The 15,542-nt window shown below is 39.9% G+C and overlaps 1 protein-coding gene across 2 annotated transcripts in view; it reads left to right on the top strand.

The window, feature by feature from the left end:
• SLC17A5 (solute carrier family 17 member 5) overlaps window positions 1–15,542 on the top strand; it is an 87,941-nt gene that overhangs the window by 6,553 nt on the left and 65,846 nt on the right. For both annotated transcript variants that reach the window (XM_076003184.1, XM_012788775.2), the window contains exons 2-5: window positions 1,939–2,135; window positions 3,989–4,222; window positions 9,749–9,836; window positions 13,404–13,490. In XM_076003184.1, coding sequence (XP_075859299.1) covers window positions 1,939–2,135; window positions 3,989–4,222; window positions 9,749–9,836; window positions 13,404–13,490 — 606 coding nt within the window. The remainder of the gene's footprint in view (window positions 1–1,938; window positions 2,136–3,988; window positions 4,223–9,748; window positions 9,837–13,403; window positions 13,491–15,542) is intronic.

The raw sequence follows: 15,542 nt of genomic DNA on the forward strand, positions 1-15,542 counted from the left end.
TACTATAAAATAGAAAGAAATTAATTGGCCAACTAATATATATATATATAAAAAAAAAAAAAAATTAGCCGGGCATGGTGGCGCATGCCTGTAGTCCCAGCTACCCGGGAGGCTGAGGCAGAAGGATCACTCGAGCCCAGGAGTTTGAGGTTGCTGTGAGCTAGGCTGACGCCACGGCACTCACTCTAGCCTGGGCAACAAAGCGAGACTCTGTCTCAAAAAAAAATAAAAATAAAAAAATAAAACACATTTTAGGCCGGGTGTGGTGGCTCACACCTGTAATCCTAGCACTCTGGGAGGCTGAGGTCAGGAGTTTGAAACCAGCCTGAGCCAAGAGTGAGACCCCGTCTCTACTATAAATAGAAAGAAATTAATTGGCCAACTAGAAATATATAGAAAAAATTAGCCGGGCATGGTGGCACGTGCCTGTAGTCCCAACAACTCAGGAGGCTGAGGCAGAAGGATTGCTTGAGCCCAGGAGATTGAGGTTGCTGTGAGCTAGGCTGATGCCACGGCACTCTAGCCTGGGCAACAGAGCCAGACTCTGTCTCAAAAAAAAAATATATATATATATATATGTATAATATATATATATTATATTAAAAATATATATATTAGCTTTATATATTTATTAGCATCAAAGCTAATAAATTTATTAGCTTTGATGTTAGCTCAATGAAAATACCACGATTTCTGAGGAGGGGAAAAACAAGCACATCTATATAATGTTAATATGTCATTACCAAATAAAAGCACATGTATTTTCATATGTACATATTTAATTTTAATTTGCCATTGCCTAATGAAATACATGTTCATATCTTTAAACAGGTATTTATCAAACACTCAGTATTTACCAAATTTAAAATGTGCAGACTCTGGATTAGCCAATTTTTCTTTGTCACTAAGCGGCTGATCACCCTTAGTCAGCTTTCTGGATTCCCATCCCTCTCCAATTCTGCAACTCAGTAAAAAAAGAAAAAAGAGAAATTACTTGCATAAGCCTACAGTTAGAGTAAAAAATAGATCAAACTCCTCCTCTCACATGATCCATCTTTCATTGGTTCCTCCAACCTAGTCTGCCTTCCTTATTTTTTTTTTCAATCATTGTGGTGCATTCATTTATTCCCTATTTGCTGTGGGCCTTCTAGGCATGATAGCTACTGAGCAACTGTCACAGATGCTACCACTGTCACAGATTCTGCAAATTTGCTTCTAGAGTCCTAAATACATTTAGTTTAGAATAGCCTTAAATATTAATCATGGCTTCTGACTCAAACCCAGCTGCTGAGGATATGCTTCAAGGTAAGAAATTTATCAAGAGAAGTTAATGCCCTACTCTTGGCAGTAAATTTTTTTTGCAACAAGATGACTACTGACTCACAGTCGGTAGTGCACATGCTATGTCATTGTAAGTACTCAGGTACTTACTGACCTATGTTTTAGATAATTGTTCAGGAATTGATAACATTAAACTCCCTTACCTGTTTTTCTTAGGCTATATCTTTATGATAGGGATTAGGGGTTCAGTTTGACTCTGGCATGGAGATTTTTCTGAGCAAAGTTGATGAAACTTTTACCTGAGTGTTTTAATGAATTGGGGTTTTTTTGTTTTGTTTTGTTTTGTTTCTATTTCATCATATTACGGGGGTATAAGTATCATTAAGGTTACATATATTGCCCTTGCCACCTCCCCCCCCCATTAATGAATTGTTTTACAATTCATGCTCTCATGTATTAAATTTGCATGAAAATTAGATACAGGGAACAAATTCTCTTTGACAAATATTTTTAGATTTGCTTAATCTGAGAATATTCTTAGGAAACTATGATTATTGATTTATGTATAAGCTTCTAAAAAGTAACCTTTTCCATCATTTAGACAATATCATCTAATCTGTTCTTTTAATTAAAGTTTTCCCCCAATCTTTATTTCAGCTCCAGTGTGCTGCTCTGCTCGTTACAATTTAGCAATTTTGGCGTTTTGGGGTTTCTTCGTTGTCTATGCATTACGTGTGAATCTGAGTGTTGCATTAGTGGATATGGTAGATTCAAATACAACTTTAGCAGATAATAGAACTTCCAAGGAGTGTCCAGAGCATTCTGCTCCCATAAAGGTTCTTCATAATCAAACGGTAGGTGTTATTTTTTAAGCAAACAGTCTTAATTAATCCTAAAATATTCCAATGAAAAATATTAAAAGGTCTTTTTTTTTTTTTTTTTTTTTTGGAGCTCATGTAGTTTGACAAAAGGTCTTTCTTCATCCTACAGAAACCACAAACACTTTCTTTACATATACTCTGAATCACTTTCTTTTTGTTTCCCGGGGAACTGGTTTGACAATAACCTGTAACTGTAGCTACTACCACTATACTTGGTCTGTTTGAAAAGTAGTTCTTTAGTTCCCTCTATAATATACCATTCTTGAAGAGAATTTGAAAAACACATTTTATGTCTCAGAAAACTAGATTGTTTCAAATGTTTCTAGATAGTTTTTATAGTACTATTATTTAATAGCTATTTCACTTATATGGTTACTGTTGTAGGAGAGTTTATATAATCTCAGCTGCAGGATGAAAAATAAAAGCTGGCTAATTTCTTAGGACATTCTTTTCCAAATTTATACATGTCTAACCTAAGCTACTTAAGTCATTTTGCCTGCCTCATGTTATAGTGGAAGTGTGATAAATGTCCGTTCATCATCTCTTTAGAATTAAGTTTTATGCCCTTTAAATATTTTACTTTGCTTATCACACAAGGAAACAGTATAGGGAGAAAAGGTTCGTATTCTTTTTGTGAGTATATTTTCATCCATTTTCAGTGCTCATGAAGGCACTAGGTCATACTTGGGCGAATCTTTTCTGCCATTTACAAACAGGAACTTTCAAGCAGGGAAGAGAAACGGTTTCTCCCCAAGTGAAATAATGATTTATTAAAAATCTTTATATTCTAAGACATTGGTAGAAATGGTGGAAGAGAAAAAAAAATCTTTATATTTGACTTTAATAATGTCACTGAATAACATATTTGGATACACACTCCCCACTTTCCTTACTCCAACCTATGACCTTCAGGGGAAGTACTGCTGGACCATACATAAAGTCCTAGAATTCTACAGATGAACTACAAATTGGTACCCTAAACAAGGATAATTAGGACTAGGAACTTGCTTTGTACCTTTTCCTTTGTTGACCTAGCTACTTATCTTCATCTGCCTTATGTCCACAGTAAAAAGAAATCTTGGAATGGTTCTTGACATGTTGGCTTGGTTATACAGCTACATGCACTAATAATGTCAGATACTCAGATCAGTCACTAAATCTTCATTAGTACCTTACGGTGTCCTGCTACTAATTAAAAGACAGGTCCTACTTACATGAACTTTATGGCTTGGTTTGAATTCTTGCTCTTTTGTGTTGTTCCATATGTTTGTTTAAGCGCTTGGTCTGAAATGGAGAGGTATTAATTATCTGTATTTATATATGTTAATTGCCAACATTAACTGAACACTGTGTATCAGGCCTTATTTTATGTGCATTTTTTCATTTAATCCTCTCAGATCTCATATCCAATAAGTAAGAGAACTAGACTTAAACCCAGGCCTGGCTCCAAATTCTAGCTCAACTACTACAGTATCCTGTTTAATAGCTTTCTGAATTAAGCCTGTGACTCTTTTATGAGCCTTCTTGGTTGTGGTTATTACACAGTCTCTAAGCTCACCCTATGGTCTCTAGTTTCATAAAATAGCAAACCTTCTTGAAGTTTATGACTTCTAATTCTTTTCCTTTCACTTCTAGAAATTGCATGCCTCTGTATCGTGATGACTTACCCACCTACTAGAAAGTTTTGCATGTTCTTCAGTCCAAAATAGTGGTTCTTTTATATGTACTTATGTGTCAATAAGAGAAAAAAGCCATTTAGTCAAGCTCTTAAAGGATTGTTGTTGTGTGTGTGTGTGTGTGTTTTTTTTTTCTCCTACTTTTTGTAGGGTAAAAAGTACCCATGGGATGCAGAAACTCAAGGATGGATTCTCGGTTCTTTTTTTTATGGCTACATCATCACACAAATTCCTGGAGGATATATTGCCAGCAGAATAGGGGGGAAACTGCTGCTGGGATTTGGGATCCTTGGCACTGCCGTCTTGACCCTGTTCACCCCCATTGCTGCAGATTTAGGAGTTGGACCTCTCATTGCACTCAGAGCACTAGAAGGACTAGGAGAGGTAATTTATTTTTTTCTCTTTTACTTCTTACCCTATATCGATTTCTATTCTTAAAGATATCATTCCTTGGTATGACTGTAAACCAAAAATTAATATTAGATAATAACAGGAATTTATTTTTTAATTAGAGAAAGAACAAACAAGAAAATAACCTAAGGCCGGGCGCGGTGGCTCACGCCTGTAATCCTAGCACTCTGGGAGGCCGAGGCGGGCGGATTGCTCAAGGTCAGGAGTTCAAAACCAGCCTGAGCGAGACCCCGTCTCTACCAAAAATAGAAATAAATTAATTGACCAGCTAAAAATATATATACAAAAAATTAGCTGGGCATGGTGGCACATGCCTGTAGTCCCAGCTACTCGGGAGGCTGAGGCAGTAGGATCGGTGAGCCCCGGAGATTGAGGTTGCTGTGAGCCAGGCTGACGCCACGGCACTCACTCTAGCCTGGGCAACAAAGTGAGACTCTGTCTCAAAAAAAAAAAAAAGAAAGAAAAAAAAAGAAAATAACCTAAACAGATTTTGTATGTGGTCAATGAGGTCTTGATTGGAGAGCTTTACTCAAAATCTAGAGATTTTCTAGAGAAAGCTTTACTCAAAATCTAGAGAGTCTCCCCTTTCCAGGGGAGACTTCATAGCCTCCTGCTTTAGGAAAGGAGAAAATAAACCACTATTAAATGGTTAAGTTAGGCCATCCTTACCTCTTGAGCTTTTGCCGCAGTTCATCTCTGCTCTATCGTTGATTCTCAGATCTAAAACATTTTGCACAATAGACTGTTGAAGTCCTTTGTTTTACTTTTAAAGTTGTTGTTATTCATAAAAACTCTTCTTTATCATTTGCTCTTTTCTTTTCTCTGATCCTCTAATGTAAAGACAAATAATTTATGATTTTATATAACTGAGTTCTGTGATTATTCTGGCCCTTCTGCTATTTTTAGAATTGTTTTTATTAAATGTTGCCTGTTTTTTCCTCCCCTTAACATTTGTATCATTCTTTAAAATTTTAATCCCTACTTTTCTTTCCACTTCTGTTTTCTATTTCATCATGTGTACCTCCATCTTTACATAATGATCACTTTGTTGCCCAGGCTAGAGTGCCACAGCTCACAGCAACCTCAAATTCCTGGGCTCCAGCAATCCTACTACCTTGGCCTCCCGAGTAGCTGGGACTGCAGGCATGCACCACCATGCCCGGCTAATTTTTTCCATATATTTTAGTTGTCCAGCTAATTTCTATTTTTTTAGTAGAGACAGAGTCTCGCTCTTGCTCAGGCTGGTCTTGAATTCCTGGACTCAAACGATCTGCCTGTCTCGGCCTCCCGGAGTGCTAGGATTACAGGCGTGAGCCACTGCACCTGGCCTAACTTTGAAGTTTTACCAGTAAAACCCAGCCATAGGTTTATTTGCTTTTTTGCATTTCTTTAATTCAAGCAAGATGGTGACCTCTGGGTTTGGTGTAGAGCTCTCTTACATCATGTTGTGTGGGAAAAAGAATACTAGAAGATTGGAGTCAGAAAATCAGAGTTTGGATAATAGCTCTATTGTATCTAACAATGAAACTTTAGGTAAGTTCTAACCTCTAGACATCAGTTCCATCATTGTTTTTTTGGTTTTTTTTTTGAGACAGAGTCTCGCTTTGTTGCCCAGGCTAGAGTGAGTACCGTGGCATCAGCCTAGCTCACAGCAACCTCAAACTCCTGTGCTCAAGTGATCCTTCTGCCTCAGCCTCCCGAGTAGCTAGGACTACAGGCATGCGCCATCATGCCCACCTAAGTTCTATATATATTAGTTGGCCAATTGATTTCTTTCTATTTATAGTAGAGACAGGGTCTCGCTCTTACTCAGGCTGGTTTTGAACTCCTGACCTTGAGCAATCCTCCCGCCTCGGCCTCCTAGAGTGCTAGGATTACAGGCGTGAGCCACCGCGCCCGGCCAGTTCCATCATTTTTTTTTTTTTTTTTTTTTTGAGACAGAGTCTCACTTTGTTGTCCAGGCTAGAGTGAGTGCCGTGGTGTCAGCCTAGCTCACAGCAACCTCAAACTCCTGGGCTCAAGCGATCCTCCTGCCTCAGCCTCCCGAGTAGCTGGGACTACAGGCATGCGCCACCATGCCCGGCTAATTTTTTATATATATATCAGTTGGCCAATTAATTTCTTTCTATTTATAGTAGAGACGGGGTCTCGCTCTTGCTCAGGCTGGTATTGAACTCCTGACCTTGAGCAATCCGCCCGCCTCGGCCTCCCAAGAGCTAGGATTACAGGCGTGAGCCACAGCGCCCGGCCTAGAATACCTTCCCTGTCCTCAGTAACAAAATAGAAACATATGGAATAAAGATTGCTAGGATACTCTAGAAATTGTCAAGAACTATTAATATTTAAATTTAAAGTTTTATCATTCACCTAAATGTTTGTATTTTGTCCTTATCAAGGTTTATTGTTTTGTGTTTTTGTTTGTTTGTTTGTTTGCTTGTTTTGAGACAGAGTCTCACTTTGTTGCCCAGGCTAGAGTGAGTGCCGTGGCGTCAGCCTAGCTCACAGCAACCTCAAACTCCTGGGCTCAAGCAATCCTCCTGCCTCAGCCTCCCAAGTAGCTGGGACTACAGGCATGTGCCACCATGCCCGGCTAATTTTTCTATATATTTTTAGTTGGCCAATTAATTTCTTTCTATTTATAGCAGAGACAGGGTCTCTCTCTTGCTCAGGCTGGTTTCGAACTCCTGACCTCGAGCTATCCGCCCGCCTCGGCCTCCCAGAGTGCTAGGATTACAGGCGTGAGCCACCGCGCCTGGCCTCAATATTTATTAAATAAACTCTTTCCTCACTTTACAAAATAAAAATAACTCCTCTATTTTGAAGTTCCTCTTCTCCTTACTTAAGTAAAATATATTAATTTGTAGTATATTTTCTCTGATCCAATTATTGAATCTCCTTGCTGAATACATTGTTACATTGTAACTTCCTGTCTTTTTATGCCACTAATTTGACATTGTAGCATATTGCTTGTATTACTGTTGTTATCTCAGGTGACCATTTTATTTCTAAGTAGATTTTTTTTTTTTTGAGACAGAGTCTCACTCTGTTACCTGGGCTAGAGTGCCATGGCTCACAGCAGTCTCAAACTCCTGGGCTCAAGCAATCCTACTGCCTCAGCCTCCCAAGTAGCTGGGACTACAGGCATACACCACCATGCCCGGCTAATTTTTTCTATATATTTTTAGTTGGCCAATTAATTTCTTCCTATTTTTAGTAGAGACAGAGTCTCCCTCTTGCTCAGGCTGACCTTGGCCCGCCTTGGCCTCCCAGAGTGCTGGGATTACAGGCATGGGCCACCGTGCCCGGCCTCTAAGTAGAATTTAAGTTGGGTTTGTCCTTAGCTTCTTTCATCTTTCTTCATTCTTCCAATATGCATCACATGTGTATTGCTTCATCCATAAACTTAGGTCAGCACCTTTCATTTCTACTGTCTGATTCACCATGAATATACCTACATTGTCCCTAGGGTTTATAACAAGGTTTTCAACAACATAATCTCTGTGGGCATTTCCAAACAGACTAAGTTTTATTCAATAATGACTCATCCTGTGGATGCTCCATGATATGGATTCTTGCTGATTGGTAATGTGGTCTAAATCATCTTTGCCTTCCATTTATGTTTCTTCCTTCCTTCCTTCCTTTTTCTTTTGAAAGAATCAGCAAAAAGTACAAAGTATTTAAGCATTCATTCCATTAATAATAGCACTAACTGCCATTTATCTTTACAACAATTGTGCAAGATAGTAAGTACTATCTCTGTTTTACAGATGAAGAAACTGAAGTTCAAAGAGGTTAATTAATCTTTCTGAGGTTACACAGTTAGTGGCCAAGGAGAGCTATTAATCTCATGCTTTGAATCTACAAAAACCTATTCCCTTCTCTCCTGCAGTATCTCCTCATCTACCAAGTCTCTGCGAACCTCCCTGCCTCCCCATTTCATTGCCTCTCCATATCAGTAATTGGCATTTACTAGGCTAATTATCACTCAGGGGGCCTCCCACACACACACAAGAAAAAAGTCTGTAAATAGTCTAAGTGAATTCATCCTTTTATTACAGAACCATTTTTTCTGTTGATTAAGGGCAACTTGAATTTTTTTTCTTTTTTATTTTAGCGTATTATGGGGGTACAAGTGTTAAGGTTACATATATTTCCCATGCCCCCCTGCCCCCTCGAATAAGAGCTTCAAGCATGTCCATCCCCCAAACGTTGCACATCTTACTCATTGTAGTTGTATATACCCATCCCCTCCTCCCCCCTCCCATCCTCCCGACACCCAATAAATGTTACTCCTATATGTCCACTTAGGTGTTGACCTGTTAATACCAATTTGCTGGTGAGTACATGTGGTACTTGTTTTTCCATTCTTGAGATACTTCACTTAGTAGAATGGGTTCCAGCTCTATCTAGGAATATACAAGAGGCGCTATATCACCATTGCAACTTGAATTTTTTTCTTCCAGTATCTCAAAGTATTAGCTCAGTATTTTTTTTTTTTTTTTTGAGACAGAGTCTCACTTTGTTGTCCAGGCTAGAGTGAGTGCCGTGGCGTCAGCCTAGCTCACAGCAACCTCAAACTCCTGGGCTCCAGTGATCCTTCTGCCTCAGCCTCCCGAGTAGCTGGGACTACAGGCATGTGCCACTATGCCCGGCTAATTTTTATATATATATATATCAGTTGGCCAATTAATTTCTTTCTGTTTATAGTAGAGACGGGGTCTCGCTCTTGCTCAGGCTGGTTTTGAACTCCTGACCTTGAGCAATCCACCCGCCTCGGCCTCCCAAGAGCTAGGATTACAGGCGTGAGCCACAGCGCCCGGCCTTAGCTCAGTATTTTTAAAAATTATAAATTAGCATCATTCACTTTTCATTCAGGCCATTAATAATAAAGTGAATGAGTAAAACTAACCTTGTGATGTGTCACCACTCAATACATTCTTTCAGATTTATTGTAACCCTTACCTTGCAGTCCTCAAAGTATTTTCCAAATTCATGAATCTTTGTTCAAATTTTGAAAGTATTTCATGATAAGGTATTTTTACTCAACACTGTAAAGACATTTAATGGAGCCTGGTTCTAGTTTGATTCTTATCCAGAAAATGCTTTTGCAACAAAATGCTTAGCTTACTTTAAATCATTAACAAAGGCAGGGCGAAGTGGCTCATGCCTGTAATGCTAGCACTCTGGGAAGTCGAGGCTGGAGGATCATTTGAGCTCAGGAGTTTGAGACCAGCCTAAGCAAGAGGGAGATCCTGTCTCTACAAAAAATAGAAAAATTAGCAGGGTGTGGTGGTATACATCTGTAGTCCCAGCTACTTGGGAGGCAGGGGTGGGAGGATGGCTTGAGCCTAAGAATTTGAGGTTGCAATGAGCTGTGATGATGCTACTGCACTCTGGCTGGGGTGACAAGCAAAACTCCATCTCCAAAACAAATAAATAAATAAAACATTCACAAAACTACCTTATATTTCATCAGAAATATCATTTTCTCCCCTTCAGGGTGTTACATATCCAGCCATGCATGCCATGTGGTCTTCTTGGGCTCCCCCTCTTGAAAGAAGCAAGCTTCTTAGCATTTCATATGCAGGTGAGATAACTATTCTTATAAAAATTTTGTCATAATTTGTTACATATGTATCACCCTTGGGGAAAAAGTACCTTCATGCCAGAATCATGCAATATTGGTACCTCTTTTGTGGGTACCACTTTATTTTCCTCATAATTGACTAAAGCCATTTTCACCATCTGCCATTTCAAAATATGTTGCCATTTCATATATAAGTAATGCTATTTAAAAAAAAAAAAAAAAGCCATGCTGAGTACAGTAGCTCAAGCCCATAGTCTTAGCACTTTGGGAGGCTGAGGCAGGAAGATCACTTGAGACCAGGAGTTTGAGACCAGCCTGAGCAAGACCCCATCTGTACAAAAACTGGAAAAATTAGCCGGACATGGTGGTGCATGCCTATAGTCCCAGCTACTTAGAAAGCTGAGGCAAGAAGATGGCTTGTGCCCAGGAGTTCAAGGCTGCAGTCAACTATGGTTATACCACTGCATTCTAGCCTAGGCAACAGAGTGACTCTGTATGAAAAAAAAAAAAAAGTAAAAATAATTAGAAAATTGAGCACTTGCATCCTTAAATTGTGATTTCTATTTTGATTGTCAAATGAAGATATCATGACTCTCAACCCCTCTCTTCATACATCTTTTTTCCATGCATTTATTTCCCATCATTTTGATCTATAGGTGAGATAATGAGTTTTATATATGTGAATTATGATTTTATCAGATTACATAAGAACTTCTAGTCTTTCTTCCAAGTGAAAAGTTTTTGCCCTGACTTTTTTTAAATATAGTTGAGAAAAGCCTCTCTGTGGTGACTTTTAAGCTAAAATCTGAAGCATAAGAACAAACCAGCCATGCAAAGAGCAGATAGAAGAGCATCCCAGCCCCTCAGAACAGCACGTACAAGGGCTCTCAGGCAGGAAATAACGAAAGAGTTCAAAGAGATAAAAAACCACCGTGGGTGGCTAAAATGTAGTGAATAAAGAAGATAATGGCATAAGCTGAGGTTAAAGAAAGAACAAGACCTAGATTATATCAGCCTCTACAGTCTACAGAAAGGAATATAAATTTTTCTTCCCAAAATGTAATGGGAAGACATCAGAGGTTTTCAATCAAGTGAAAAACATAATCCAATTTACATTTTAAGAAAGTCATTCTTGTAGCAATGTAAAGATTGACATGAAAAACCTGATAATAAGTTCAAGAACAGGTACTATCTATGGCTCCTTTTTTTTTTTCTTTTGAGACAGAGTCTTACTCTGTCACCTGGACTAGAGTGCTGTGGTGTCAGCCTAGCTCACAGCACCCTCAAACTGCTGGGTTCAAGCAATCCTCCTGCCTCAGCCTCCAGAGTAGCTGGGATTACAGGTGCACACCACCACGCCTTGCTAATTTTTTTTTTTATTATTATTTTTGGTTGCCCAGCTAATTCTTTCTATTTTTTAAGTAGAGACAGGGTGTCACTCTTGCTCAGGCTGGTCTCAAACTCCTGGCCTCAAACAATCCTCCTACCTCAGTCTCCCAGAGTGCCAGGATTACAGGCGTGAGCCACCGCACCCAGCCTATGGCCCGCCTTTACCTATTGAATAAAGTCCAAACTGCTCGAACTAAGGGTCAAGATTCTCTACAGTCTTCACCACTTTTGTGCAGCTATACTAATCCCTGGCACATAGTACCTTGCATGGAGTAGGTACTCAGTGACTATTCAACCTATTTTTGCAGCACTATCTTCTTCTCCTTTCCTTTACCCAAATAAAGTTCCCAAACCTGCTGTCTGCCTTCCAACTTCCATTCCTGTGCTTGTCCTGTTACTCTGCCTCTATATCTTGTTTCTACAGGACAATATCTTTTTTTTTTTTTTAAACACAATGCACAGGCCGGGTGCGGTGGCTCACGCCTGTAATCCTAGCACTCTGGGAGGCCAAGGCAGGCGTATTGCTCGAGGTCAGGAGTTCAAAACCAGCCCGAGCAAGAGCGAAACCTGGTCCCTACTGTAAATAGAAAGAAATTAATTGGCCAGCTAATATATATAGAAAAAAATTAGCCGGGCATGGTGCCGCATTCCTGTGGTCCCAGCTACTCGGGAGGCTGAGGCAGGAGGATCGCTTGAGCCCAGGAGTTTGAGGTTGCTGTGAGCTAGGCTGACGCCACGGCACTCACTCTAGCCTGGGCAACAAAGCGAGACTCTGTCTCAAAAAAAACAAAAAACAACAACAACAACAAAACCCACAATGCACAGATGTAATGCAGGACCATATCTTAACCATCTTTTCAAAGTCTGCTGCTTGTATCTTTTGCTGGTCTCTGGAAATCAGAAGTAATATCTCCCATATTTGAACATCCATGTTGCTCTATGACCCTTAAAACTTCCTAACATGTAATAATTATTGGCTTATATTTATCTCCTACCTGAGACTAACACTTGAGACCAGAAACAATATATAATTGATCATTTTAACTCCCACAGCACCTACTAAGATGTCTTTGATACATTTGATGGTTACAGTGTATTTCATTATTTACTTATCTGAAACAATTGTTTGTAATATATATGGAGATTACTAAAAGAGTCATTATGCAGAGATTACTAAAAGCTTCATTCTTGTTTCATCAAATGATTGATGCAGTGTATTAATCAACCTTGGAGGCTGGGCATGGTGGTTCACACCTATAATCCTAGCACTCTAGGAGGCCGAGGCAGGAGGATTGCTTGAGCTTAGGAGTTCCAGACTAGCCTGAACAAGAATGAGACCCTGTCTCTACCAAAAAAGACAAGGAAAAAAAAAACCCAGCTGGGCTTTGAGGCACATGCCTGTAGCCCCAGCTACCCAGGAGATTGAGGCAGAAGGATCACCTAAGCCCAGGAATTAGAGGTTGCAGTGAGGCTAGGCAAGGTGGCTCACGCCTGTAACCCTAACACTCTGGGAGGCTGAGGCGGGAGGATCACATGAGCTCAGGAGTTTGAGACCAATCTAAGCAAGAACCAGACCCCATCTCTAAAAATAGAAAAATTAGGCGGGCATGGTGGCACATGCCTGTATTCTCAGCTACTCAGGAGGCTGAGGCAGGAGGATCACTTGCACCCAGGAGTTTGAGATTGCTGTAAGGTAGGCTGATGTCACAGCATTCTACTCAGGACAACAGAGTGAGACTCTTATCTCAACAAAAACAAACAAGTCAACTGAGCACCCCTCCTCACAACTCCCCCCCCCCCGCCAAAAAAAAAAAAGTCTTGTAACCACTTTTCAAACTTTCCCCAGGTATCTGGATTTCTAACAGTAGTATTTACTATCAAGATTAGGAGTCTTCTTTTGATTGATACTTCCTAATTCATCAGTAATCAGTAGCTATACAGCTGTAACTAATGCAACTACATATTAATGTATATGTTTTATATATTGTAGGTTTTCTAGTCAATAATCCCTTAAGAGAATGTATTGTTTATATTTACATATGACTAATTCAACTTTTTTGGATTTGAGTAGTTCTTTCTTTTCTTCATCATCTGTTACCAGTCTTCTTTAAGCAATAGACCTGTCCCTTCTTTGTTTCTCTCTCTCCAAAGTTTACTAAGTCTTATGTGTTGTTCTAGGAGCACAGCTTGGGACAGTAATATCTCTTCCTCTTTCTGGAATAATTTGCTACTATATGAATTGGACTTATGTCTTCTACTTTTTTGGTAAGTTTAAAAATTTAACCTAAATTATAATGTAATAATTTTCAAACATATTAGTAGTCTAATAATTAGTTTCAAATATATATTCCAGGCTAGGCAAGGTGGCTCACACCTGTAATCCTAGCACTCTGGGAGGCTAAGGCAGGAGGATCACTTGTGCTCAGGAGTTCGAGACCAGCCTGAGCAACAGCAAGACCCTGTCTCTACTAAAAATAGAAAAATTAGCCGGGCACAGTGACACTTGTCTGTAGTCCCAGCTACTTGGGAGGATGAGACAGGAGGATCACTTGAGCCCAGGAGTTTGAGGTTGCAGTGAGCTGTGATGATGCCACTGCAGTCTAGCCTGGGCTACAGAGCAAGACTCTGTCTCAAAAAAAAGTAAAAAATAAAATATATATATATGCACACACACATTTCCCCCAGATCACTCACACATATCCCCCAAATCACTGAAGCAATCACTTCCTAAACCACAAAGTTCTAAAACTCCTACTGATAACCTGTTTCTCAAGTTGATATGGTTAAAGTGACCTAACTGAGTTGACCTGATGGTAGTTTTGGAATATTTCTCAATAAAAACTACTGTTAGAGGCCGGGCGTGGTGGCTCATGCCTATAATCCTAGCACTCTGGGAGGCCGAGGCGGGCGGATTGCTTGAGGTCAGGAGTTCGAAACCAGCCTGAGCAAGAGTGAGACCCCGTCTCTACTATAAATAGAAAGAAATTATTTGGCCAATTGATATATATGGAAAAAATTATCCGGGCATGGTGGCGCATGCCTGTAGTCCCAGCTACTCGGGAGGCTGAGGCAGTAGGATTGCTTGAACCCAGGAGTTTGAGGTTGCTGTGAGCTAGGCTGACGCCACGGCACTCACCCTAGCCTGGGCAACAAAGCGAGACTTTGTCTCAAAAAAAAAAAAAAAAAAACTACTGTTAGATCTTAGACTTTAATGGCACATTTACTATGAAAAATTATTATCCTGGGTATTATATATACAAAAATGTATATTTTGAAAATATTTCTCCTCAAGCAAAGTAGAATGTATTCACTTGGTAATTTTAATCTTTTTTTCTTTTTATTTAGTCCCAGGGAATTTTATTTCTCGATTTAATTGGCAAGATAATACACAGTTTTAATAAATTAGATTTTCACATAGACATTTCATGCAGGAATTATGTCTGCAATTGAAACCAAAAATCAACAAACAAAAACAGACAATACCTATGGAAATATATAGATTGTGGAAATTTATTTTGAAGAAGATTTGTCTGGTAGATGCTGATAGAGTTATCTGTTATAGTTAAAAGTTATTGGGGGGCCGGGCGCGGTGGCTCACGTCTGTAATCCTAGCTCTCTGGGAGGCCGAGGCAGGCGGATTGCTCGAGGTCAGGAGTTCGAAACCAGCCTGAGCAAGAGCGAGACCCTGTCTCTACTATAAATAGAAAGAAACTAATTGGCCAACTAATATATATAGAAAAAATTAGCCGGGCATGGTGGCTCATGCCTGTAGTCCCAGCTACTCGGGAGGCTGAGGCAGAAGGATTGCTTGAGCCCAGGAGTTTGAGGTTGCTGTGAGCTAGGCTGACACCACGGCACTCACTCTAGCCTAGGCAACAAAGCGAGACTCTGTCTCAAAAAAAAAAAAAAAAAAAGTTATTGGGGGAGGAAGCTGCGGAAGGAAAAAAATAAAATAAAGTTATTTCCTCCAAAATTTATAGGAAAAATATAGCAATTGCTATTATTATAGCAATTATCCCATTAAAGAATTAAGACAGGCCGGGCGCGGTGGCTCACGCCTGTAATCCTAGCTCTCTGGGAGGCCGAGGCGGGCGGATTGCTCGAGGTCAGGAGTTCAAAACCAGCCTGAGCAAGAGCGAGACCCCGGCTCTACTATAAATAGAAAGAAATTAATTGGCCAACTAATATATATAGAAAAAATTAGCCGGGCATGGTGGCGCATGCCTGTAGTCCCAGCTACTTGGGAGGCTGAGGCAGAAGGATTGCTTGAGCCAGGAGTTTGAGGTTGCTGTGAGCTAGGCTGACGCCATGGCACTC

This window comes from Microcebus murinus, chromosome 5 (assembly GCF_040939455.1).
Source record: "Microcebus murinus isolate Inina chromosome 5, M.murinus_Inina_mat1.0, whole genome shotgun sequence".
In the NCBI taxonomy this organism is placed as follows: Eukaryota; Metazoa; Chordata; class Mammalia; order Primates; family Cheirogaleidae; genus Microcebus; species Microcebus murinus.